Below are 27734 nucleotides of genomic sequence, written 5' to 3'. Positions count from 1 at the left end.
CCTTGGCTTCGGAGATCTGGGGTGGGAGTCGGCATGAAGTGAGGCCGCGAGGGTAAGCAGAGGCCTACCTGGGAGCGGGGTTTGGACACCTAATAATAATAATAATAGTAATAATAATTGCAATTAGGTTATCTACTGTGGTGTAATTACGCTGTGTCTTGTGGAGCGGCTAGTGCCGCGCGATTGCGATTTTATTTGATGTTTATGATTACACCGGCGTTTATAGTCTTCCTTTTCGCCCAAGGTCGCTCACACGCTTCTCCCCGCTCTCCCATTTCATCCCCACAACAGCCCTGCGAGGTAGGTTAGGCTGAGAGGCTCGAAATCAACCCGTGGGCCTAATGGTTGAGTGGGGATTTGAATCCTGGTCTTCCAGGTCTTAGCCTGGCATCATCATCACCCATCGTTATTATTACTGTTACTACTACTATTATTAATTTATTTAAACCCCATTATTATTGTTGTTGTTGTTGTCGTTGTTATTCATTTCTTTAAAGCCCACCTTTCTCTGAAGGCTTTAACCACTATTTTACACTGGCTCTTCTCTCTCTCCCGCCAATTATTATTATTATTATTGGCGAGAGAGAGAGGATACTCAGTGTAAAACAATAATAATGATATTATTATTATTATTATTATTATTAACAACAACAACAGTTTAATTTATATCCCGTCCATTTTGCTGCGTTTCCCCGGTAACTCTGGACAGCTTACAACATCTATAAAAAAACAACAAAGCATCAAACATTTTTTAAAAAATAATCCTATATGATCAACAAACCAACCAATAAATCAATAGAAACCAATGATAAGTAACACTAATAAAAACAATAAACAGTTTACAGTTATACCCAAGTTAAAATAACCCCCAACCCTCACTAAACATTTAACCAACATCAACCCGACAAAAACAAAACAGAGGAACCAAAATTAGAACCGTTTAAAACATTTTAGCCAGTTGCCCCAACTCAAGAGTTGTTCCAGCAATGTCCCTCTGGCTTCTCAGGAGCTTCTTTTAGAAAGGACACATAGTGGCTCCAAATCAGAAGGTAAGTAACCTGCTAATTGCGTACTAAGTTGAGATTTAGCAGGTGAACCCCACCCGTAGAGAACTGCAGCACAAATAGAGATTCTGCCTTCCAAAAAAAGAGCTTATTGTTGTTCAGCAGGAAAAGGCACAGGAGCCTGGCCAGGCAAAAATTTTAAAAAGGTGGCAAACCTTCTGTGGTGGAATTACTGCCATTATAGAACTGTTCTTTGTTAAGGAGGTGAGGTGGTTTGCATAGAGAGGAATGTGTGGGTCAAATATAGAAAGAAATAGGAGGTAGGAAGAAGAGGGTTGGAAGCATTGTGGAATTTACTGGCTGCAGTGAGGGCATGGGGCAGAAATTAAGTCTGAGGTAATATCTCTGGAAAAAGATGGAGCCTTTGGCAGAGCGGAATCCGATGAGCAAGATTAAAATTTAAAAGGCAAACAAATAGAATAGGAGAAAAGGAGTATTGTTGATTGACTGACTGACTGGAGTTTGAGCAAATAACAATGCACATCTCAGTATTTATACCAACCCCTGGACCCACCCACATGTTGTTTTATTCTTGAAGCATGTCCCTCCTGTTCACTAGAAGAAACACCTACACAATTTAATCTACATAACAGGAAAGGGTTTGCCAAGGTTGTGGCTTTCTTAAAAAAAAAAAAAACAGTTGTAGAGTGCTATATATTTAAAGGTAACTTGGGTGTGTGTGTTTTTTAACAAAATGTGTTGTTTTTTCCTCCAGATGTGCAGTTGCAACCATCCCCAGGCCTGGAATACATTTATGTAAAACATGAGTAGAGCAATCACTGGTATGGCTGGCAGCTGTTTTCATGATGGTAGTGGTTTAAAAATCTGCTGCCATGATCCAAGGATTTGGTGTTGCCTGCCTGTTTCTGTGATTGTTTTCACACATTTGCCTCCTTGGATGAATATCATAGCTTGGGGGAGACTAACCTGGCCCCATCCATTGGGTAGAGGAGCAGCAGTACTCCCCCCCCCACTCTATAAATAATAATAAAATAATTATTATTATTATTACTATTTATTATACCACTCTACTGTGACTTTCTAAATTTTGCTTGCTTCCCTCTTTGTTCTCCATCCTTTTGCCTTTTGTATCATATTTATTGGCTTGTGAACCTGCTGAGAGGGAATCTCTTATGTTTTAATAGCTCTATAACACTTAGAAAGTTTTTGGTTTTTTATAAGTGTTTCCTAGAGAAATGTAACATTTTTTTTGAGGCCAGAATTGCTCATATGAAGAATAAATTATTGTGTGGATGGACCCTAGATGATGTGTGGTAACTCAACCAAACAAATTTATTAATATTTTGGACTGATCTTTATTCGTATTTCTGGTCACATTTTCCAGCAGTGGGGTAGATGAACTTGTTATATATAAATACTTAAACCAGTACTGTTTTGTAACCTTCCTCCTTGTAGAAAACTGGCATTTGAACGGATCTAATATAGAATTCCACTTGGATTTATTGTAACTAAAAAGGCTGATATGTCCAAATTTGTCTCTGGCACAGCTTCCATTGATTTCAGCATGACTTGCACAGAAGAGCTTCACAGTGAATTGTGTCTTGTTGTGTAAATCTGTCTGCCATTTGTCTGCTTTTAATAATTCTCAAAATCCACACATACATCTGCAAGCACCAAATGTTATGTCATTACATCCAATACACATGTTTACAGCCAGATCTTCCATAATCTCATAGAAAATAGTGATTTGTGGAGCAAAAATAGTGTTTTGTGGAGCTAAGGTGTATCTTTCTTCATCTCATAGCTTATGTCCCCATAGTCCAACTCCACCAGAGCAGTCAGGGTCACAAAATTGTAGAGTTGGAAAGGGACCATGTGGATCTTCTAGTCCAACCCCTGCAATGCAGGATTTTTTTTTTTTTTGCCCAATGTGGAACTTGAACCCATGACCCTGAAATTAATAAGAGTCTCATACCAACTAAGGTATACTTCTCCCCCACTCTTCCCTTTTGCTCACTGAATGGGGCATTCTTACTTTCCGTGTGATTGAGTTAGATCTGTTTTGAAACCCATGGATTTGCTCCCATAGCCTATGTCCTGTGGGGCTGCCTCTAGAAGTACTGCTGAATGAAATGAAGATGCTTTCCATAAATGTACCACGTTAGATGGCTTTGCCTTTCTACCTGACACTTTCATTGAGGATATAATTTTAAAGAATAAAAGAAATGTTAACTTGGTGATTTGTTGGGTTCCAGCTCCGGTTTATGTAGTGATGGAGAAACTTCCTCCACCAAGCTCTACAAAATTGACTTTGTGTGGCAACCTGAAAGAAATACCAGCTGAATGCTTTAGTTAAAAAAAAAAATCTATGTGTGATCTAAAAATCCCATTGTTTGACTCTTTTCTTCTCCCACCAGGGCGAATATTGGATCTTCAAATTCCATATAATTTTTTACTTTCATTATGTCTTGGTTTGCTGACTTGGCTGGAAAGGCAGAAGACCTTCTCAACAAGGTGGATCAAGGTGCTGCATCTGCTTTGAGTAAGAAAGAGAGTTCTGGCAATGCAAATTACAGCAATAGTACCTTGGATGATGTCGGCGAGTTCCCCAAAGTGCACCAACAGACTCAGGATCAGCAGTATCAAGGATCATCTAAGTCTGGCTTTGTCTCCTCAGCAGCAGATAATATTAAACATCAAAAGGCAACAATCCTGGCAGGAACCGCCAATGTTAAAGCATCATCCAGGATATCCATGGAATCTTCCCCTTCCACAGAGGCAGCATCCATGCCCAGACTGTCTTCCCAGTTTGTGAGAAGGAAAAAGTCTGAACCCAACGATGAACTCCTTTTTGACTTTCTCAATAGCTCTGAAAAGGAACCAAATGGGAAAATGGACCTTAAACGAGAGAAAAGCAGAGCAGCTGCTTCTCAAAATCACTCTCGGACTTCAAGCATCAGCTCCGTGTCGGCAAGTTGCCAGAGTGTCAAAACCGGTGAAGACACTTCCGTTCGGAGTCAAGGCAATGGTAGTTAAGCATAACTACAGAGGTTAAGGAATATGTTAAAGTGTGGTAGTGGTGAGAGGATTCTGGCCTTTATTATGATGATTACATGTGCAAATTCTGATTTCTGTGTTATTAAAGGATTTTATTTTAGGATTTTTCTGCTTGCCACTTGGGGGGGGGGGAACCCCCTCAAGGTGGTTTCACAATAAAATTAGTAAAACAAATTAAAAAGATACAGTTCAGCTCATGAAAACTAAAACTTAAAATAACTTTCTACAAGCCATCAATAAAACAGTAGCAGCAGTTAAAATTCCGGATTGGAAATATAGACCAGCATCATTATTCAATAAAAAGGGGTTTTCAACAGTCAAACCCTTTTAAAAACAATTACCGGTAAGTGAGGAAGCCAAACAAACACCCCAGAGGAAAGAGTTTTAATATGATGGGGCCCACTGAAAAGGCCCTGTCTCTTGTGTCTTCTAGCCTGTTAGATCTTACCATTGACCCATGTGAGGGGTCTCCACAATTTACCTTAAGGCCTTAGTAAGATCATATAGGTACATCTGCCTTATACCAAGTCAGACCATTGGTCCATCTAGTTTAGTAGTGTCCACACTGACTGGAAGCTGCTCTCCTTTGTCTTAGGAAGGGGGACATTCTCACCCCTACCTGGAGATGCCATGGATTGAACCGGGCACCTTCTGCATACAAAGCAAATGCTATACTACTTCGCTGCAACCCTTCAACCCTTCTTCTTGAAGGTGGCAGGTGATCCTTCAAAGAATGTAGTCCCAAGCTATTCAGAGCTTTTAAATTGGGCCTGGAAATGTGCTGACAACCAGAACAGCACTGGTGCTTTATCCTCTGATTGCCTGACCCCTCACAAGCTGCCAAGCAGCTGCCCAGTGTTGTCTAAAACAGTACATGTTTGACTCTTATGTTCTTAGCATTGCTTCCTTGGTACATGTGTGCTGCAAGTACCATTTCTTTTTGAAATTCCCTGCCATCCCCTGATGTTTGGGTTTTTTGCGAGACTTCAAATATTTGGCCAGTGGCATCGGTCAATCTTTCAACAATGATCAAATCTATAAGGAGTTTTTCTAGTTAACACAATAGCAGCTCTTAATTTTAAAGGTCTTTGTATCTTTGAGAGGAAGGACAGAGTATAAATTAATATGATAGTAATAAATAGTTTATATTTTCTGTGTACTGTATTAGTTAGCTGAAAATTATGAAATGCAAGCTGGCACTTAAAAAGTAGCATCCGTTGTCCATTAGGTTTGGCTCAAGATGTTTGGGTGCCTAGGGAAGAAAAGCATGCTAGTTAGCATGAGTGGCAGAACCCACTGAGTTTTCCTCTGCATGTTTTATTGTAGTGAACAGGAGCTGTTCCTTTGTGTGCTTCCCATTCATTTCATTACACTGGAGTTCTTACTGGGAATTTGCACCCTGTGGGCCTGTTCTCATTTTAATTCTGAGTTGACCACCTCCCCTTTCCTCCTGGTAGGCCCAACCTTCACCATGCATAAGTGTACAAATATTCTGCATGCAGTTTTGCACTTTCATTTGGCTTTCATTTTCTCTCCCATGTTGCATTTCCTACCATGCAGAGAGCTGAATGCAGGAATCGGGGTACCATGTCTTGGCTTTTGCTAGCATCTGTTTACTGTGCCAGTGACAATTAGGTTAGGTTTTGGGCTTTGTTTTGGTTAGCACGTTAGGGGGGAAAAATAGATGGAGCATCCTGTTTCACACGTGTCTCCTGCATGGCGGTGAACATCATTTTGGATTTAAAAAAAAAAATGGCAATGTGCTCCTACGAAGGCATACTGAACAGTCAGTCAGGCTGGTGGGGTGATGAAAATGGTCAATTTTGATGCACATAGTGATCATCAACCAACACCAGTCCTATGCAACTTTTGGCCCACTAAGTCTTGCACACTCCTCCAACAGGGCACAATTGTTAGGACAGGGCCGTTGAAAACAGCTCCACTCCCATCAGGTGATTGGAATTGTGTGAGGCTTGAACACCCAAACAGGGCTATGGAGTAAGGTGGTATCTTTGTATTTGTGGCAGTAATGTAGACATTTAAAAAAAATAAATATCTGGTGTGTCTGACTGCTATGGCAGATAATTGTATTTCATTAGACTACCTGGGAGTCTGTACCTAGGAGCCTCTGTGAGGCTTGTTTCTGAGCAGACAGGCATAGGGTTGCGCTGTTGTATGCAAAGAGATGTGCTTGCTTTAAATGTGGCTTTCTATACAGATACTCTGGATAGTTCCAGTTCTGGACTGGAGACTGATGTGGATGTTAAAAAAGACCCATTGCCAACTGCAGAAGCTAACCCCAGCCTCGCACCTAGTGATGGGAAATTGCACGAGTTGTCCAATCTCCGCCTTGAGAATCAACTTCTGCGGAATGAAGTGCAATCTTTAAATCAAGAAATGGCATCATTAATTCAGCGAGCCAAAGAAACACAAACAGGTAGAGGATTTATAGCTTTGACATTTCATGCTATTAGCACCTTTGGAAATGGTTGAGGGTAATATAGCAAATGATTGGGAATGGTGCTAAGATAATTTATGTAAAGCACTCTGAATACTTGAAACATGCTGTAAAAATTCCAAGTATTATTATTGACATGGGGTTGGATCCAGAGTTCCCATTGGAGGAAATAGCAGGGACATATTATACTGACATATTCTCCCTCCTGAATGTCTTTGTTGGATTCTCCATGCTAGTGAGAACCTTATTTTGTATTTTTACAAGTGTCTTCAGTCCTTAAGACTTTTTTTTTTACACATTTCTATTGTTTTGCTTAATAATAATAATATTTATTTATTTCAGGTATTCATAGGCCCCATTTCCTAACTGTACTTAAGAAATTTGTAACACTGGGTTTCATCCAGGCTTCGCCCTCCACAAACAGAAGGACTACTTCTGTCCATGGATGGCTTTTTGATCCAGCGGAAGGATTGTGGTGAAAGAGGCAGGGCAGTTGGGGGAGGCCGCGTTTGTCCCCAGCACCACCCACTGCACTGTTTCAAAGGGTTCCCCAGTCTTCCGTAGCATATTTTAGAAGACGCTCCAAGGAATGCTCTTCTAAAAGGGAGCTGACAAAAGCATCCTCCTTCTTTTTGTTGGTGGGAGCAAAGTCTGGATACAAGTCGGTGGTATCCAAGAAATGTGTCCTGTTAGTGCAGGGATTTCCACTGGTGCAATGCTGCTTCCCCTCTCCTTTCACCGCACCCTCCCCAGATCTGCTCTGGGGGGCTGGAGAATGTTCAGAACAGATTAAGGAGGAGGAGAAGGGGAGCTCCATTGCACAAGTGGAAATCCTTGTGCTGAAGGGGCATGTTGATTTGAAACTGCCCAGTATATCTGAATTGGGACAATGTGGTCAAACACTGCTTATTTACTTTCATATTTAGTATCCAAATTTCTAATCACTGGCAAAACTGTAACTAGATAAGCAACCTTGTCACTCACATTGATGTCTGGTGACTTAAACTTTTGCAGAATTAAACAGTGCCCGAGCAAGAGTTGAAAAGTGGAATGTCGACCATTCAAACAATGACAGGCTCATTCGAGAACTTCAAGCTCAAGTGGATGATCTGACAGAAGCCGTTGCCGCCAAGGATTCCCAGCTGGCTGTCCTGAAAGTGAGGTTACAGGAAGCCGATCAGCTTCTCAATTCACGTACTAAAGCATTGGAAACAGTGCAGAGTGAAAAATCACGGTACTAATCTATTCCTCTTGCCTTATTATTTTTTAACTACAGCAGGGTTTCCCAAACTTGGGTCTCCAGCTGTTGGACTACAACTCCCATCATTCCTCTTAGCCTGCAGGACCAGTGGTCAGGGATGATGGGAACTGTAGTCCAAAAACAGCTGGAGACCCAAGTTTGAGAAACCCAGAATTAGAGAAATCAAGGTCTTTTAGGCTTGCTGTCTCTTAATGGATCCCTTTTGCTAATAACATTTTTGTATCTCTCAATAACCTGATCATTGGCTTTATCCTCAAAGGCATCAATCAGATTGCTCCAGTGGTGGTACTTCTGTCTATAAATGAGAATGCTCATCATATGCTGTGCTGAGGGCCTGATTCAACTGATAAATTTAGTGGTGTAGAAGCTGCTGCCACAACTACCAGAGTTGCTTCCATGTGGTTTGGCCAGCTTGCATGATTTTGAAACCTAATCTGTGACATCTGCAGGTGTGGTTTCGAACCATGGAATCTGCCCAAACTGTGTGGAAATCTTATGTCCCTTGTGATGTGGGAGCCACCCCAGAACAGTGGCTCATTTAAATAGGGCCTAATTTTCACTGGAATGTGCAGTTCCTCTCTGGAGGTGGAGAATGGGCAGCTCCTGAAAGCCCATTGGCTGAAATGCATCAATCCAGGCTCCTTCAGGGTTTTTAGGGGGGGGGTGATGTGAGCTCATTGCACCTCTTGTTTTTCTCAATAACAGCATCATCATGCAGTGTTGCAAGCTGTTTCTCAAGCTCCCTGAGGTATTAAGGCCCAGCTCATTATGTAGTACTGGTGACGGTTACTTAGAAAGCAGAACAGATGGAAAATCTGTCTGCATTTTCTGCATTGGGAAGTGTTCAGTTTTAAGGTAGCTCTTCCTCCTTCATTTGGTTTGTAGAAACTGGGCTGAATTCAGACAAATTCATAGAGGTTAAGGCTCTCAGTCGTTACTAGTGATAGTGGCAGTACGTTACCTCTAGTGTTAGAGATGACATGCACTGGAGTACTTATTGCCAGGGAACAACAGCAGGAGAGAGCTGTTGTCTTGCTCGTGGGTTTCCCATGTGCATCTGGTTGATTCTCATGGGAGACCAGAGACTTTTAATCTGATCCTGCAGGAGTCTTGTAAAGTTGAGTTTTTCTTCTCTGGAAAAATGAAAGGAATCAAAGAACCCAATGCAGTCACTGTCCTCGTCAAACAAACTTGAAAATGTAGTTGGTAGTTTGTTTGTCTTGAGATTAATTTTCCCTTTATAAACTTTGAAAAAACACAGGGAAAGTATGCAATATAACATTTGGCTCGGTGTTTTGTTTTGTTTTTAATTGAGACTTTTTGTGAAAGCTAGGCACTAAACTAGAAGAATACTGTGGAGAAAATGTTGAATAGGACTGAGTAGAACGAGAGTAAGGAACCTCTTCTCTGCAGGCCAAGTTTGGCCCAGCTCAGGTCCTGATTTGTTCAGTTAGGGCTCTCCCCCCTAAACTGTACCCACCTGCTGGAAGATGTGACGTCAGATGTGGGGCAGGCAGAGATGCAGCTGGATCATTGTGAAAAATAGGATAATGCAGCATGGTTCATGTCACTGCCCATCAGCTGATGTCTGTTGACTCTAAGCCTGCTAGACCTGCTGTGCAACAGACTTCCCTGTGGGGAACATGGTTGCGCAGCTCATCCCTTTGCGCAGCTCATCCCTGCTCAGAAAGCAGCTTTGCCCACCATGTGCTCAGCACTGGCAAGCATAGGGCGGGCAAAGCCCCTTCCACAGTAGTTCCTAAGTGCTTGCGCAAGGGCCTCCCATGGGTGGGTAGGATAACCCACCAGTCAATTGTCTGGCACCATAATGGAATCACGTGATTGGCAGGTGAGTTTTCGCACCCACCTGTCAAAGTTGGCCTGCTGGATCGGGGACAGATAAGGATCTGGTCCACAACACACACAAAAAGGTTCCCCACTCCCAAAGTAGAAGTAATTTTACAATACTGTGGAAAAGATGGCATTACTATGAATTGTGTCTTGATATTCTTCACATCTGTTTCACTAAACCTTTGCTGTCTTCCTCTCCAGAATAATACAGGATAACAGCGAAGGGAACAGCCTGCACAATCAAGCTCTCCAGACTCTTCAAGAGAGATTACATGATGCAGAGTCTGCGCTCAGACGGGAGCAGGAAGGCTACAAACAAATGCAGGTTAGAACAGCAAACTTGGAAGCTGGTGCTTCACTTCAGTGATTGAGGAACTGCAATTGACAGAATGCAGTAAAGTGCCTTCAAATCTTGGCAATGCTTCTCCTCCCTAAGCACCCCTCATGCAGAGTCTGCCCATATGTCCACCTAGGTCAGTATTGTTGACACTGACTGGCAGCAGGTGTCCTGGCTTTCAGACCGGAGTCCATCTCAGGCCTACCTGTATATAGATATTATCTCTTAATTATGGATGGTTTGTGTAACAGGTTTTTTATTATTTGTAAACTGCTTGGAAGCCTATTTTGTTACTAAGAGTTATATAGGCTAATAAGAAACAATAATAAATAATGCCTGGCAACTCCAGGGATTGTACCTTCTGTGTGCTGCCACTGAGCTACAGCCTTTGCATTTGTACATTATAGTTATAATTAGTCACTATGTTGCAGGGTCATCTTTCTTTCTTTCTTTCTTTCTTTCTTTCTTTCTTTCTCACACCCTCCAGAGCCAATTTTCAGTCCGCAGGGGAGAGCTGTGGGGAGAAAGGGGTGGAATCAATTCCACCAACAATGTCCCTTCCAGTTTTCTCATTTTTTCCTCTACGTCTCTTTTTATTGTTTTGAAGTTGTTATAAAAACACTAATCTTTCCTTTGCAGAACGAGTATGTGGCTCGTCTCGGTAAGTTGGAAGCTGAGCGTCAGAACTTGGCTGAAGCAGTCATTGCAGCAGAGAGGAAATCTGCAGAGGAGAAGCGGAGGGCAGATGAATTTCAGCAGCAAGTCAAAATGGCCAAGAGCGGCTTGGAGTCTGCTAGGCAAGAACTGGTAGACTACAAACAAAAGGCTACACGCATACTCCAGGTGAAGCAAATTTATTGGATCAAAATTCATACCGAGTCGTGTGTCCCCCTTTTTATCTCTTTAAAAATAAAAAATAAAATATCCATACAAAGTAACCCAGGCCTTATCCACAAAGATACGTATGCAGTCATGTTTTACTGATAGCTTGGGTTGCTAAGGAAAACCTTCAGGTATTATTATTATTTACTTATGTACTTACTTACTTACTTACTCATTCCACCTTTTCCCCTGACAGGATTCAAGGCATCTTATGGATAAACTTAAGAGTTGCTAAAAACCTGTTGTTGTTGTTCAGGTCGTTCAGTCGTGTCCGACTCTTCGTGACCCCATGGACCAGAGCACGCCAGGCACGCCTATCCTTCACTGCCTCTCGCAGTTTGGCCAAACTCATGTTAGTAGCTTCGAGAACACTGTCCAACCATCTCATCCTCTGTCGTCCCCTTCTCCTTGTGCCCTCCATCTTTCCCAACATCAGGGTCTTTTCAGGGAGTCTTCTCTTCTCATGAGGTGGCCAAAGTACTGGAGCCTCAACTTCAGGATCTGTCCTTCTAGTGAGCACTCAGGGCTGATTTCTTTGAGAATGGATAGGTTTGATCTTCTTGCAGTCCATGGGACTCTCAAGAGTCTCCTCCAGCACCATAATTCAAAAGCATCAATTCTTCGGCGATCAGCCTTCTTGATGTCCAGCTCTCACTTCCGTACATTACTACTGGGAAAACCATAGCTTTAACTATACGGACCTTTGTCGGCAAGGTGATGTCTTGCTTTTTAAGATGCTGTCTAGGTTTGTCATTGCTTTTCTCCCAAGAAGCAGGCGTCTTCTAATTTCGTGACTGCTGTCACCATCTGCAGTGATCGTGGAACCCAAAAAAGTGAAATCTCTCACTGCCTCCATTTCTTCCCCTTCTATTTGCCAGGAGGTGATGGGACCAGTGGCCATGATCTTAGTTTTTTTTGATGTTGAGCTTCAGACCATATTTTGCGCTCTCCTCTTTCACCCTCATTAAAAGGTTCTTTAATTCCTCCTCACTTTCTGCCATCAAGGTAGTGTCATCAGCATATCTGAGGTTGTTGATATTTTTTCCGGCAATCTTAATTCCGGTTTGGGATTCATCCAGTCCAGCCTTTCGCATGATGAATTCTGCATATAAGTTAAATAAGCAGGGAGACAATATACAGCCTTGTCGTACTCCTTTCCCAATTTTGAACCAATCAGTTGTTCCATATCCAGTTCTAACTGTAGCTTCTTGTCCCACATAGAGATTTCTCAGGAGACAAATGAGGTGATCCGGCACTCCCATTTCTTTAAGAACTTGCCATAGTTTGTTGTGGTCGACACAGTCAAATGCTTTTGTGTAGTCAATGAAGCAGAAGTAGATGTTTTTCTGGAACTCTCTAGCTTTCTCCATAATCCAGCGCATGTTTGCAATTTGGTCTCTGGTTCCTCTGCCCCTTCGAAATCCAGCTTGCATTTCTGGGAGTTCTCGGTCCACATACTGATTAAGCCTGCCTTGTAGAATTTTAAGCATAACCTTGCTAGCGTGTGAAATGAGTGCAATTGTGCGGTAGTTGGAGCATTCTTTGGCACTGCCCTTCTTTGGGATTGGGATGTAGACTGATCTTCTCCAATCCTCTGGCCACTGCTGAGTTTTCCAAACTTGCTGGCATATTGAGTGTAGCACCTTAACAGCATCATCTTTTAAAATTTTAAATAGTTCAGCTGGAATATCATCACTTCCACTGGCCTTGTTGTTAGCCAGGCTTTCTAAGGCCCATTTGACTTCACTCTCCAGGATGTCTGGCTCAAGGTCAGCAACCACATTACCTGGGGTGTATGAGACCTCCATATCTTTCTGGTATAATTCCTCTGTGTATTCTTGCCACCTCTTCTTGATTCTTCTGCTTCTGTTAGGTCCTTTCCACTTTGTCCTTAATGGTGGTAATCTTTGTACGAAATCTTCCTTTCATATCTCCAATTTTCTTGAACAAATCTCTGGTTTTCCCATTCTGTTATTTTCCTCTATTTCTTTGCATTGCTCGTTTAGAAAGGCCCTCTTGGTCTCTCCTTGCTATTCTTTGGAAATCTGCATTCAATTTCCTGTATCTTTCACGATCTCCCCTCGCATTTTGCTTGCCTTCTCTCCCCCCGCTATTTGTAAGGCCTCATTGGACAGCCACTTTGCTTTCTTGCATTCTTTTTCATTGGGATGGTTTTCGTTGCTGTCTCCTGTATAATGTTACGAGCCTCCATCCACAGTTCTTCAGGCACTCTATCCACCAAATCTAAATCCTTAAACCTGTTCTTCACTTCAACTGTGTATTCATAAGGGATTTGATTTAGATTGATCTTACTGGCCCAGTGGTTTTTCCTACTTTCTTCAGTTTAAGCTGGAATTTTGCTATAAGAAGCTGGTGATCTGAGCCACAGTCAGCTCCAGGTCTTGTTTTTGCTGAGTGTATAGAGCTTCTCCATCTTTGGCTGCAGAGAATATAATCAATCTGATTTCGATGTTGCCCATCTGGTGATGTCCATGTGTAGAGTCGTCTCTTGTGTTGTTGGAAAAGAGTGTTTGTGATGACCAGCTTGTTCTCTTGACAGAACTCTATTAGCCTTTGCCCTGCTTCATTTTGAACTCCAAGGCCAAACTTGCCAGTTGTTCCTTTTATCTCTTGACTCCCTACTTTAGCATTCCAATCCCCTATAATGAGAAGAACATCCTTCTTTGGGTGTCATTTCTATAAGGTGTTGTAAGTCTTCATAGAACTGATTAATTTCAGTTTCTTCAGCACTGGTAGTTGGTGCATAAACTTGGATTACTGTGATGTTAAAAGGTCTGCCTTGGATTCGTATCGAGATCATTCTATCATTTTTGGAAATTGCATCCCAGTACAGCTTTCGCCACTCTTTTGTTGACTATGAGGGCCACTCCATTTCTTTTACGGGATTCCTGCCCACAGTAGTAGATATGATAGTCATCTGAACTGAATTCGCCCATTCCCGTCCATTTTAGTTCACTGATGCCTAGGATGTCAATGTTTATTCTTGCCATCTCATTTTTTACCACATCCAGCTTTCCAAGGTTCATGGTTCTTACATTCCAGGTTCCTATGCAATACTTTTCTTTACAGCATTGGACTTTCCTTTCACTTCCAGGCATATCAGCAACTGAACGTCCTTTCGGCTTTGGCCCAGCCCGCTTCATCAGCTCTGGATCTACTTGTACTTGTCCTCCGCTCTTCCCCAGTAGCATGTTGACGCCTTCCGACCTGAGGGGCTCATCTTCCAGCGTCATATCTTTATATGCCTGTTGTCTTTGTCCATGGAGTTTTCTTGGCAGGGATACTGGAGTGGCTTGCCAGTTCCTTCTCCAGATGGATCACGTTTGGTCCAAAACTCCTCCACTATGACCTGTCCTTCTTGACCTGTCCATAGCTTCCCTGAGTAATTCAAGCCCCTTCGCCACGACAAGGCAGTGATCCATGAAGGGGATCACTGCTAAAAACCTAGAAAAGCAATAATTAAAAAACAAATAAACAATGACAAAAATTAAACAATACACATATAGAAAATATATTTAAACCATACCGATAATTACAATAAAACTAGCATGGCAGCACCCCTTTCATCGAAAGCAGTTGTTTCCCAGCTGCGAGGGTTTGGTTGGCGAGAACACATAACTAGTTACAGAGTTAGTATCCCTCCATGTAACAGCTGCTGAGGATGACACAACAGGGAGCTGCCTTCACCTTCAAGTCCTGCTATTGCCAAATTCAAAGTGAGCCCTTCTGGGGTAGTAAATGTAAGGGTGTGTTTTTTTAAGAAAAGTGTGTGCAATCAAGCATAGACTCTGGTGATTACTTTGCAATTTCATTAACATTACTTCTATATGTTAGGTTGTTTTATGCATGGCTGTAATGTTCATTTAAAAAACAACAATTAAGCAGCTAATATAAATAGTAAAATTATGTCTTAAATCTCAGTCAAAAGAGAAGTTGATAAACAGCCTGAAAGAAGGGTCTGGCATTGAAGGTCTGGATAGCCAAACCACAAGCATCATGGAGTTGGAGGAACTGAGGCACGAGCACGATATGCAAAGGGAGGAATTGCAAAAACTGCGGGGGCAGATACAGCAACTGAGGACAGAACTGCAGGTATTGTAACATCCGTAGCTTATTATTACTACTATTACTACTACTATTACCACCCTCTTGCTTACTACATAAAATATCTCAAACCAATTACATTAAAAAAAGTTTTAAACAAACACTGAAAAAGAATAAAATGATGGCATTTACTAAAAGTGCTCATCTGCAGTAAAGGACAAAACCCTACCTCACCTACTAAAAAATGAACACCACTACAGGCTCGCATGTGGTCATACTTTTCGATCCCAGTTAGGAACCAAATGCATGGGAAAGGTCTTAACATACTTTCCTGTTGCCTAAAAGTTGGTAGTGATGGTGCCAGGCGCACTTCTCTGTAGGTAGCCTGGGTGGCATCAAGGAACAGACCTGTTCTCCTTTGCACGGGGTCAGAAATGCAGGTTCCAGGTTGGTTAATGTGCACAAGAATCATGAGCAGTGGAAACTGCCTTGCACCAAATCTTGGCCGCTAGTCTGTCTAGTTTAGTATTGTCTACACTGAGTGGCCAGTGGCTCTCCAGGGATTTGGCAAGGCCTCTTTGCCAACACTGCCTAAGATGCCGGAGGTTTAATTTTTTATGACTGAATATGGCTTGGGGAAAGAAAAGAGAACTACCGTGGGGCTCCATTGAGAGGAAGGACAGATATAAATTTAATTTTACAACAAATAATGAGATGGCTGGGGTGTTGCTTTTGGACGCAGGATGTGCCCAGTTCAGCCTTAAAGCTTGCAAAGTGACCCATGAGCAGCCGCCTGAGTCTAACTTTCTTCGCAAGGTGGTTATGTGAGGATAAAATAGGATAAGCATACAAAGGAAGGAAAGTGTTATTACACAAATGTGAGAAATAAAATTCATCTGCCTGCCCCAGTGCTACCTTCTTGTTCATTAAATTAAAGCAACGCTATCTTTGGCCCAGTGCTTTAAGGTGGCCTCACCCATTGGCCACAGGAGCTTCCATTAGAGGATCTTGTGGTGAGGCAGGCAGGATGCATAGAGATAGAGTGTGTGAGAGAATGTGTGTGTGTGTTTGTGTGTTCATCTGCCACCTTTCCCTAGGATACAGGACTGGGCGTCTCCAGCTACTGGGCAGAGAGATTTGAAGCATTGGCCACCATAGATTAAAAGATAGAAGTTCAGAAATACACAGAGCAGTAGAGCTGGAAGAGACTTCAAATGACATCTGGTCCACCCCACTGTCAGTGTAGGAAATTGAGTAGCGGCTATCTAGCTTCTGCTAATCTCTTCAGCAAGAAGTTGGCCTTTTCAGTACTCTAATGAAGCACCACCAGCACATCACTCAGGAGACTGCATGTGCAGTTAGCCACACTTCTCCATAGTCCTCTGGAGTTGCTCCCAGTGGGACTGCCTTGGCGCACAAGCCAAATTGCTGAGGAGGAAATGTTGTGTGTTGCAAGGACACCCTGCAGCTATCGCATGCAACCAGTTGTGGCTGGTGAGGTGATGCGAGTGGGGCACTGTAGCTCTCCCAGTTTCCCAGCAGGGAGTTGCTGGTGCTTACTAAGAGGGATCCTGTGAGAAACTTGGCTCTGTGTGCGTATGAAGATAGGGGCACTTGCTCCTGCTCGTAAGAGTTGCCATTTATGAAATTGCATACATAAGTAACATTTCCTTATAATGCAGGGATATGGAAACCCAGCAGATAACGAAAAGCCGAGTCCACAAGAGAACAGATTCAGATTTGCAGGATCAAATTGCAACACAAAAAGCATCCAGGCAAGAAGTGGAAGCTGAACTAGAGAGACAAAACAGGTAATGTTGGAGAGAGGTTATCGTTTCACCATACTTAATTTCCTGCTACCCAGAACTTGGAAAAACAATTTTGGCTGGTGAACTGCATGTCTTTCTGAGGGGAATTGAGGAAGGTGTGATTAACAGGTGCTTATTGAGCCTACTGAATGAGGTCTATGGAGGCAGGACAGGATTGTAACTTTTATTAAACAGACTTTAAAATTTAAACAAAATAGAAAATTCTTTCCAGTAGCTCCTTAGAGACCAACTGAGTTTGTTCTTGGTATGAGCTTTTGTGTGCATGCACACTTCTTCAGATACACTGAAACAGAAGTCACCAGATCCTTAAATATAGTGAGGGAGTGGGGAGGGGTATTACTCAGAAGGGTGGTGGGAATGGGTGATCAGCTGATAGGTGTGGAAAACCTGTTGACAACTCTTAATGGCTGCAATTAGTTTTGCAGGGAATGGCAAGGGGTGAGATGGCTAAAGATAGCTTTGTTATGTATAATGAGATAAGAATCCAATGTCTTTGTTCAGACCAGGTTTCTCCATGGTTTTAAGTTTGGTGATTAGTTGCAATTCAGAATTGCAACTTCTAGAATTGCAAGGATTTGAGCCTCTCAAATGTAGGTGGTCATTAACTCCCTGAGCCCATAAAATCCCCAGCTACCAAACCGAAATACTGCATGGTTCTGCAGACAGGGACATGGAGTGCTTACCACCACAGCTATGGTGTTCATACATTAATGGAAATCATGGTGTGCTTTTGGACATTATTTTGATGTTATGAACCCTTGACAAGGTCAATGAAGAGCCCTCAAAAAATGTTGTAATCTAACCTAATTCGAAAGGTCCTACCAATGCCCACTTGGAAACAGATCGGTTTCCCTGTATCTCATGAATCTTTCTCATTTGTTTTTTGTTTTCATCATGTGTGTTGTGAGATGAAGACAAAGTCACAGGGAGTGAAAAAGGTTTAATTTGCTTTACCTGGTTGGAACTCTCCATCTTGCAGGATTACTTGTCCTTCCAGAAATTCCATATTAACTAGAGAGTGGCAGGCTGAACTAATGAAAAGGCAAAAGATCTACCTTCGCTCTCGGAAGGCAGCTGCATAATGTTTATTATTATAGTATTATGAAGCCATATGGTGTGCCCTGTTGCAGTTTTATGGACAGTCTGTTTTTAGCTCTGAGGTGGAAACACTTAAATGTACCCTGGCTCATCCATTTGAATTGGCTTGTTTTAGCACATGAGTATTGGGTGTAATTTGCTTCAGCCTTCGTGCTTGTTATTCCTGAGCAATACTTGGGTTAAATAGTTTGAAAATGAGGATGAAATCTGCCAACAGTGTAGTCCTGCTTTATAGTCATTAAAGAGCAATTACTGTACATGTCAGGTAGGTGCCATCGCTCTTGTCCTTTTGGCATCTGTTGAAGACTTTCCTGCTTTAGAATAGAGATCTTGCTATTGGATTTGAAAATGATGTTAATGCATTTTAATGACTTTTGTTCATTTGTATGTGCAAACAAATTTGAATTGGGTTTTTATATATAGAGACTTTTAAGTATGTATATGCATATGTTCATAAATAAAATAATATCGCAGTACTGAACACAAGGGTAGGCAGCCCTTGATCCACTTACTGCATGTGACCAGAGAGGCACTTGTTGCTTAAACACTGCCTTTCTAGCCTGCAGAATAAGTCTGGAATATGTAGTGCAAACTCCCTCGTAAGCAGGCATGGGGAACCCGTGGCCCTTCAGATATTGTTAACTACAGCTCCCCTCAGTCCCCCCCCCCCAGTCATGTTAATTGCATGCAAGGGGGAATGTCAGTTCACTCAGGCCCGTTTCCATAATAGATGTCCTCTCTGCTGCTCAGCAGTCCAGTCCTTGTGAAGTGACAGGCCTTTCAGATAGACTGGCAAGGATCATCTGCCTTTTGGGGACAAAGGAAACACTTTGGAAATCTAAGAAGTGTTGTGAGCACCACCAAATTCTTATTTCACAGATGAAAAACTGGAGCTGTTCAGATTCCCTCTCCTAAGCTGGCAAATCTCCTATACACACACACTCCCAAAGTGCAGGTGGCCACTAAACTCCCACTCTCTCTACCTGACAGAGTGTTAAATTGTACTTCTGGAACCATACAAAATATTTTTGGGCAGTATTAGTATTCCAAGAGGCAGCCCCACATTTGATGTACTGGGTAGCCTGGGGTGGTTCCTGCCAGTTTGGTGGAGGGTGCTTCTGTCCATACTCTTTAAGTGCCAACAATGCCAAAACACTTCTCCACAATCCCCATCCTTAAAACACATCATTATGGATCCCCCAGGCCCATTTCATTCAAAGTCTTCATCCTGTGTCATACTCGTGCTATTTCACAGTGCCCTGAGTTGTAGTTTCCAAGATGAGACATGTTCTGAAAAAGGGCCCCGATCAGGTTCTGCTCATTTGTTTCCATATTCATACCCGGAGGATGTTGCTGACAGGACTGGGAGTCTGTAGGTGTCTTTGTCACCATGCAGAACTCACATAAGATGAAGCCAGTGTGCAAGGAATGCAAAGAAATGAGGCAGGGGAACATCTAGATGTGAACATCAGCTTTTCACCACTAAAGAAAACAAAGCATGTTGGAGCTGTCTCCACTTGTACCATTCTTGTGTGATCAGCCATTCATCTACAGTGGTACCTCGGTTTACAGATGCCTCAGGTACAGACTCTCTAACCCAGAATAGTACCTCGGTAAGAACTTTGCTTCAGGATGAGAACAGAAATTGCGTGGCAGCAGTGGGAGGCCGCATTAGCTAAAGTGGTACCTCAGGTTAAGAACAGTTTCAGGTTAAGAACGGACCTCCAGAACGAATTAAGTTCTTAACCCGAGGTACCACTGTATATGGCTGGCACTGTATTCCATTGTCCTTAATTTATTCAGCCTTGGATAGCATTAACATGCTTTTTCTCAACTCTGGCATACCCTTTCAGCTGTGGATGTGGAAACAACAATCCATTGGTAAAAAGCAAAGGGACCTGGTCAGTGGCATAAGGAAGCAGAGTTTGCTTAACCATCCCATTTTAGCCATCATTGCTGGATACATTTCTTTCCAGGAGCTACGTTACACTGAAGAAGAACTGTACCGGACAAAGAATACTCTGCAGAGTCGGATATCGGACAGAGAAGAGGAAATTCAGAAGCTGAGAAACCAGGTAACTTGAGTAGACTTTAATTCTTCTCATAAGAAGGGGAGAAACGTGTAAACCCTTTGACCTCCTTGGAGGAAAGGTGCAGTGTAAATGTAGCACAACAGAATTATTAGCCAGCGTACTGCTGCTAGATGCTGGAACAACCCAAAAGCTTCCCGTGAAAGCACATAAATGCTTTGGATGTGGGGGATGCTGGCATCACACTGGCCTGGCATCACAGTGGGAATGCTCCAGATGTTGGGTTGGTATTGTTTATTTTTTTAATAAAAAAATGGATTATATTAAATACTGGCATCCTTGTACCTGGGATTGCTCGGGACTTCAAGTTGTGCAGTGAGTGATATTGCTCTGTATCATTGCTTGTGTTCAGGGAGAGCCAAACAGAGAAGTTGATTTAATTCATGCCACTCTTATGTGATAGTCAATATGTTTTCATCTCCTCTATCCCTTTCCCTCTACCTAGCTGACAAACAAAACACTAGGTAGCAGCAGTCAATCAGAGTTGGAGAATCGGCTCCATCAGTTGACGGAGACACTAATTCAGAAACAGACCATGTTGGAGAATCTGAGCACAGAAAAGAACTCCTTAGTCTACCAGCTGGAGCGATTGGAGCAGCAGCTGAAGACTGCCCAAGGTCCTTCAACAAATGGCGCCTCTATTAATATGGTGGGAATCGACGGCGGCGAAGGTAAAAATGAAGGCATGTTGACGACTAACCATTGTGTTCACTAAGGATGTGTGCATTGTAAATAAATCCATGTTAGTACATGGATAGGCTGGGGAAATACCTGATAGCTAAGCAGTTTATGTTGCTTTCCTCCCCTTCAGTTAGAATCCCGTGGGACCCACAACATAGGAGTTGGTCATATACAGCAGTTTTAAGAGAAGCAAGCCAATGACTGCGTAGGGCTTTTCATTGAACTACAGTGGTACCTCGGGTTACGTACGCTTCAAGTTACATACTCCTCTAACCCAGAAACAAAGCTTCAGGTTAAGAACAGAAATCGTGCTCTGGCAGCGCAGTGGCAGCGGGAGGTCCCATTAGCTAAAGTGGTGCTTCAGGTTAAGAACAGTTTCAGGTTAAGAACGCACCTCCGGAACAAATTAAGTACGTAACCAGAGGTACCACTGTATTGTTAAACATTTGTTTACAACCAGTATTGAAAGTTTAATCTGGCCCTTTTGTAGAGGTCGGTGGGCTACAGGAAGACACATTGAGGCAGAGGCGGGGGTGGTGGTGGCAATTTCTTTTCAAGCAATTTTGTTGCCATATACCTGAACTTTTCTGCAACGTAGTCAAAATAAAACCTTCCCTTTTTGAAATGTTTAAGCTTGAAAGGAAGTCCTTCTTTAGCTTTGATTATTTCTTTCATGATTCTATTGTCGTGTATATTTTGCTCAGTCTTTTGAGAAATGATAAATATTCCCCCCACTCCTATTTAGTTGTGGTCAGATGCTTAATGATAGTAAAACTAAAAAACCCTATGCAGTCATTAGCTTGCTTCTCTTAAAATTTCTTTTCACTCCAAAAGTTTCTTTTGATTTGATTTTCTTGTCTTAAAAAAAAACTTCAAAATAATTATGCATGGTTGGGGGCTATCTTTAGCCTGCCCACCCCCTACTACCTCTACTTTGAACCTATTAGAAATTACAAAACATTGTTGTGTGGGACAAGAAGTGTGAGCCAGTCAATTGAGTGTAATTAATCAGTTACTTCATCAATGACACATAAAAATGTGGATTTTAATCACAATTGTCCCCAGTAAGAAATTTCATTACTCGTTATGTTCTGATGTTCTTAATGCAACCAATAAACTCAACAGGACATTCCATCTTATCAAAAGTTATTTTAGCAAGGGAAGTCTTTCATCCTGACAGAGTTGTAGGAGAATTTTCAGAATATAAAGTATTTCAGCACTCTTCTAAGGCAGTAGCAGCCCACCCCCAAGCATCAAACGGTCCAACTCAACAGATTTAATCCCATCATCTGGACTAGGGTACCACAGTCCAGGACTCAGAAACAAACAAGGTGTCTGGTGCCAGAGTTAAAAGAAAACCCACACTGGTTTAGTAAAAGGCTATGGATGACTTGAGCAAGTTGGCTCTGCTTAGCACTATATTTGAAGTACTTTCAAAATGCAGTGCAGCACCAGTTTACTCTGAAATAAGATACACTTTCCATTGAGGCTTACTTCTGAATAACTGCGTCTTTATGATGGCAACCTTAATTCGTCCTTTGGCTGCAATCAAGATAGCTAAAACTCCTTAGTCACTTTCCAGTCCTGCAGAAGTGTTGGGCCTGTGTTGTATATTTTCTTCCCCTTCTTACTACATTTAAGTCGGAGCATTTCCCCCAAAAAGAATGAATCTCATTTATCTGTGTACATGAGCTTAACATGTGCTCCTTCTGCTATCCCAATTGTGTGTGCACATATCTTGGGATTTTTATTCCATTGCAGAGCACTCGGTGTGACTTTCAAAATAGGAGCTTGCTGTTGAAATCAAGTAGCATCTAAGCTGGGTCCTTCAAGTGTTGTGTTTGGGTGGTATCCCAATAGGTTCTACTTAAGAGTAGAATCATTGAAATGAGGGGACCTAACTTAGTCATGTTGGTTAATGTCAATAGGTCTGCTCTTGAGTAGGACTATAGCCCTTTTCACTTTTTGTCACAGTAATGTCAAGCCGTATGTGGATTTTCAGTCTTACCGACTGGTTGATCAATTCTTTTTCTGCTACTAATTTTTTTTAATTGTTTTTAATCTAGGTGCACGCATGCGAAATGTTCCTGTCCTTTTTAGTGATCTTGATGTTAATGCAGCAGGAATGTATGGCAGAGTCCGCAAGGCTGCCAGCAGTATAGATCAGTTTAGGTGAGGAATTGAAGCCATTGTGGTTTTCTGCCTTCCCCTCCCCACCCCACCCGTCTACTTACAGTATCGGCTAGTAATATAAACGTAATTCTGAAAAACCGGTGAGGTGAAGGTTCTGAATCTGGTACGTGGTCATTTTAGAAGTAAAGAGCCCTCCTCGTTCTCTCCTACAAGCCCACTGATCTGCATTCTTCTGCCGTCATTGCTCTGGTGGGGCAGGAATCATTCTCATTGTCCCATTTCTCCTTACTCTTTGAAACCTCAAAAGGTATTCTGTGTTAATCTTGAAAAGTTACATATGTAAGCAAACGAAAGTTGTCTCTGTAAAGAGATAAGGCCTATAGATCAACCACCTCTTATAGGGATTTCAGAATCTATCCCCATCTGTGTGGAGCTGTATGATGCAGGAAACTCTAAAATGCTTTGTTCTTTCATGCCCCATTTGATGGCTTAGAGCTGGGTTGAGGAACTCCCACCCACAGGGTGGATATGAACCACAGCCAAATTTTATCCAGAAAGTTCTCTCCTGCCCATCAGCTATTTAACAGGGAGCATTTGGGATGGAAAGGGTTTGATGTTTTGCAAAGTGTGCCATTACAGATCTTTCTTCTGTAAGAAGTTCTGTTACAAGAAGGTCAAGGAAGAGGGGGAGATGTCTCAGCAGAGAGGTAGACCTTCGTTCTTTGTGAACATGCAAAATGCGTCCATGCATTTTGCTATTGCATGCAAGAATTTTCCAGGATGCAGTTGTATTTAGAAGTTTGAAGCTTTGATTAGCTCTCTGCTGTGAATTGATGCTTTCAGCTTCTTTTGGTAGGATTCTGGAGTTATTTTTGCCTTTCGTGCAATCAGGAAAGATAAACTGCTGGAGAGAGTGGCTTTTTTTTTTTTTACAAAGTTTTTAATGGAGAAAATAGAAAGTGACACTTGAGTTTAGTTACCAAGATTTAAATGTATGTCCATTGTCTGTTATTTTGTGTGGGCCTTGCCCCACCCACTACTGGAATACAACCCCCCCCCCCAAAGCCTCACCTCTGGATACTGCAACCTATTCTCTTGACTGGCAGAATGCTTCTTTCAAGCCTAATTTCAGCAGGGGATGGGAACCTGCCAGGAACATGTCAGGAGTGCCCACAGGCTCCATGTTGCCAGCCCCTGTCTTACCAGGTTGTTGTTGTTTAAAAAATTAACCACTGCTCCAGAAATGATTTCAACAGTAGTTCATGGCTGCAAGCTAATAACCATATATTATTCCCTAATGTTGATATTGCATTTGGTTGCAGCATTCGACTTGGAATCTTTCTACGACGGTATCCCATCGCAAGGGTATTTGTAATCATTTATATGGTGAGTCTGTTTAGCCTACTTTGAAAGCACAGCAGTTTTATTCCTTCTTACATAATAAATAATCTTCATCTGACAGGCATTGAGTGGCATGTACAAGAAAAATGGGATATAATTAACGTTGGCAGCTGAGCATGCTCTGTAAGTAGGTTATGCAAGCTGCATCTTGGAATCATGCAGCACAATAGATGGTGGCTGTTGCCTTTTTAAAAAAGGTCTCGTGCTTCAGTGCAGTTTTACAGTTGGCTCTTAACTTCTAGTAATAATAGTTTGCTCCCTTTAAGTAGCAATGTGCCGTTTCTGGCATTAGTAGTTGCTTTGTTTGACTTAACACTTGCTTTTGGCAGAGCAGCATTTCCAAAATGGAAGCCCTGTGGCGGCGGCTGCAGCACAGGGAGCTAGGAACTTTCAAAGGTTGAAACAGGCACATGGCACCCCTGAAGATAAGCTTTCATGGGAAGATCACTCGGGTTGAACACCTGGGACTGCCTTAAGAAAGGAAACTGAACATCCTGTTCTGTACCCTCACCCCAAGGCCATCACAGCAAACAAGCTGGAGGCTGGTGCCTGTTTGTTTCAGGAAGCTCAGGAGAATGACCACATTATGGTTACAACCCTGGAGCTGTATTGCCATAGTTGTGCCTCTCTTTGTACCTTATCAATGTTTAGACCTACAACAAACTTTAATTTTTAAAAAAAGATTTTAATAATAAAAATTATACTTTTTATCCTAATTCAAACAAAACAAAACAAAATCAGATTCTGCCGCTGTTGCTGCCTGGATCCTTTCTATTTATCTCAGAGCTTCCTTGCAGCTAAAGCATACAGTACCATCCTATAGGTGGAAATCAGAATGCACAGAAATGCCGTTTACCTTCCCACTGCAGCAGTACCTATTTATTCACTTGCACTGCCATGCTTTCAAACTGCTCGGTTGGCAGGAGCTGGGACAGACCAAAGGGAGCTCACCCCATCGTGGGGGTTCAAACCACCGCCCTTCTGATCGGCAAGCCCAACAGGCTCAGTGGTTTAGACCACAGCGCCACCCGCATCGCTACTTGGCCCATTTAGCTCAGCATTGTCTCCACTGACTAGCATAGGAACCATGCAGAATTTCAGCCAAGGGACATTCCCACCCTACCTGGAGGTGCTGAGAATGCATGCAAACCAGATGTTCTATCATCATTGTTTTGCTGCTCTATCATCACCACAGATAAGATTTTTTTTTTGTATGCCATGATTGTCCCAAAAGAATGCATCTGTTTCACCTCTACAGGGGTGAGTTAATTCCCAGCGCGTGTAAAACTCCTGTCCTTTTCCACTAGAGGGAACTTCAGCCTGTGCTTTGTTGTGGTATCTTGCCTTGTTATATAAGCAATCCCTTTTTGAATTTCATCTGTCTTCTTTTGGTCTCTCCACTTGTCGAAAAAATGACTTTCTCGAGAGAGCTTATTACTGAGTGTCTGAGATTTTCATTTTTCTGGCTTCACAATAGTGACGTACTGCAGGGGGCAGAAAAACACTTCAGCTGAACACCTACATGTTGTTCCCCCCCCCATGCCAGTTCCAAATATTAAATCAGATGGGCCATGTTAATTTCCCTCCATCTTTTAAAATTATTCAAGACCCAAAAGTCCACTCCCACTTAACAGTAAAATCTTTAGATTAATATCCAAGCTCAGTTAGCACCTGCAGTTTTTATCAGCGGGGGTTCAGCCTTTCCACAATGTAATCTATAATCTCTTCAGCAGCCATTGTCGCTGCCCACAGGAGACACTCACAAGGTCACTGTAGTATTTGAAAGGCTTTTCATAACGTGTCTGAAACTGCACTTTACTTTGCCATCGCTCAGAGCCCTTGTCGTGACTAATGCAAGCGTGCGCCTTCTTGGTTTGGTGGAAAAGGGGAAAAGTCAGAATTCATTTATTTTGTATTGCTCCAAAAGCTTTTGCTTTAACCGTTTTTGGCATCTTGGGTAGGTAGAGTGCCTGTGTGATGCAACAGATAGAACATTGAGAAAACCTGAGTTCAAATCCTCCATTGGCCAATAAGCTGCCTGGGTTTACTTTAAAGTGGTCTCTTTTCTCTTTCTCTTTCCTCTTTCTCTTTCTCTTTCTCTTTCTCTTTCTCTTTCTGCCTAGCTTACTTCCAGTACATAAGCATCTATGGGGCATTCCTATTTTTCCTTCAAAAAGCAGATGAAAGGATAGCATGGAATGGCCCTGTGTATGCATAGGTGAACTCAGCGGAAGAGCTGATATTCAAATGCAAATGGGTCTCTGTGCTTATGGCATTTCCCCCCAGCCAATGCAAGTTCCCCATCTGCACTTGTGAGATTTTATGGGGAGCACATGTCCCATTGCTGTTTCCTTTGTGGAATTGGATGAAGTTCTCCTAACTGTACATCAGGAGTGGGATCCAACATAGCACTAAGTCTCTCATTCCACCAGAACATTCTTCCCCTCTTGTCTCCCTGCTCACTCCCTAAATCTTTTTTAGGGGTTCCCCCAAAACACCTGGAGCAGATTTGGAAAGGGTGTGTGCATGGGGGGCCCCCCAGAGAGTCCAGTTCTACAAGATGAAATCCATTTGCTGGCGGGATGCGGTAATTGAATACTGCCCAGGGTGTTTGGGCTTCTTACAGTTCATCGTGTTGTGCACTAACTCCTGTTTCTCTCTTGCCAGGCACTGCTTCACCTCTGGGTCATGATTGTTTTGCTCACCTACACCCCAGAAATGCATCATGATCATCCAAGTGGGAAATAAAACCCAATTCTGGAACAGAAACATACTTAGATTGTTTATGTAACCTTCATTGGCCAAGGAGAACCCCCCCCCCCAACAGCTGACTTTTTGCAAGGGAGAGGGGTTTTGGCATTGGGGAAAAACAGGACAGCGGCTGCATTTGTTTCCTTGCTACTTTGGCAAACTTAAATTATTTGGCAGGTGATCTAATTTAAGTATCTTTCACTTCCACGAGACAAAAGCCATATCCCTGGGGGAGAAGGCTATTCAAAGAATTCTAGCCTCTGTTCTGTCTTTCGTCACTCCCTTAGCGTTGCACACACTTATGAAGCCTGTGTAGAGCAACACCATTTTTTGAAACGTATATATATGGATTTGGGGCACACTGTATTTTTGATCCTGCAGGAAATGGGCTCTAATCAGGGAAACTTAACTGTAATTAGAAGCTAAAATGAACTTTCATTCATTATTGCACCTTTTAACTTTGTAAATATACATTTAGCTTTTCTTTAATAAGCTCTCATACCACAGACCTGACAGCTGCTTCTCAGAATTTACCTTATCTGTAAATAGCTTTAAAGAGAAATAAAGAATATATTATGCATTGCTTTAACTTTGGTCCTTCAGAATTTTGGAAATGTGTCATCCATAGTAATGCAGAAAACTGATATTTTTGAACCATATTTTGATAGTCCTGTATAGTCGTGTACATATGCAACTGTTAGATTTGAGTGCCTTTCGTTCTTTGCATCTCTGCCATTGCCCATCGGTTGCCTTATTAAATCTTTCCTGTCTTCAAATTTTCATGGTATCGATCTTAGCATCATGCTCATTTAATA

General features: G+C 42.3%; 1 protein-coding gene across 1 annotated transcript; it reads left to right on the top strand.

Moving 5' to 3' along the window:
- GOLGA5 (golgin A5) lies at nucleotides 1-27699 on the top strand. Its single transcript, XM_033140791.1, is given in 13 exon segments — nucleotides 1-52; nucleotides 3443-4053; nucleotides 6301-6519; nucleotides 7555-7774; nucleotides 9854-9977; nucleotides 10629-10832; nucleotides 14814-14984; nucleotides 16620-16763; nucleotides 19840-19938; nucleotides 20399-20624; nucleotides 22701-22806; nucleotides 24090-24153; nucleotides 26836-27699. Coding segments are annotated over 12 exon segments (2223 nt in total). The 5' UTR covers nucleotides 1-52; nucleotides 3443-3488; the 3' UTR covers nucleotides 26917-27699.
- Nucleotides 27700-27734: the final 35 nt, after the last annotated feature.

The sequence above is a fragment of the Lacerta agilis genome, chromosome 1 (genome assembly GCF_009819535.1).
Source record: "Lacerta agilis isolate rLacAgi1 chromosome 1, rLacAgi1.pri, whole genome shotgun sequence".
In the NCBI taxonomy this organism is placed as follows: domain Eukaryota; kingdom Metazoa; phylum Chordata; class Lepidosauria; order Squamata; family Lacertidae; genus Lacerta; species Lacerta agilis.
Note: the sequence above shows the minus strand (reverse complement) of the source record. Positions and strands in the feature narration are given on the sequence as shown.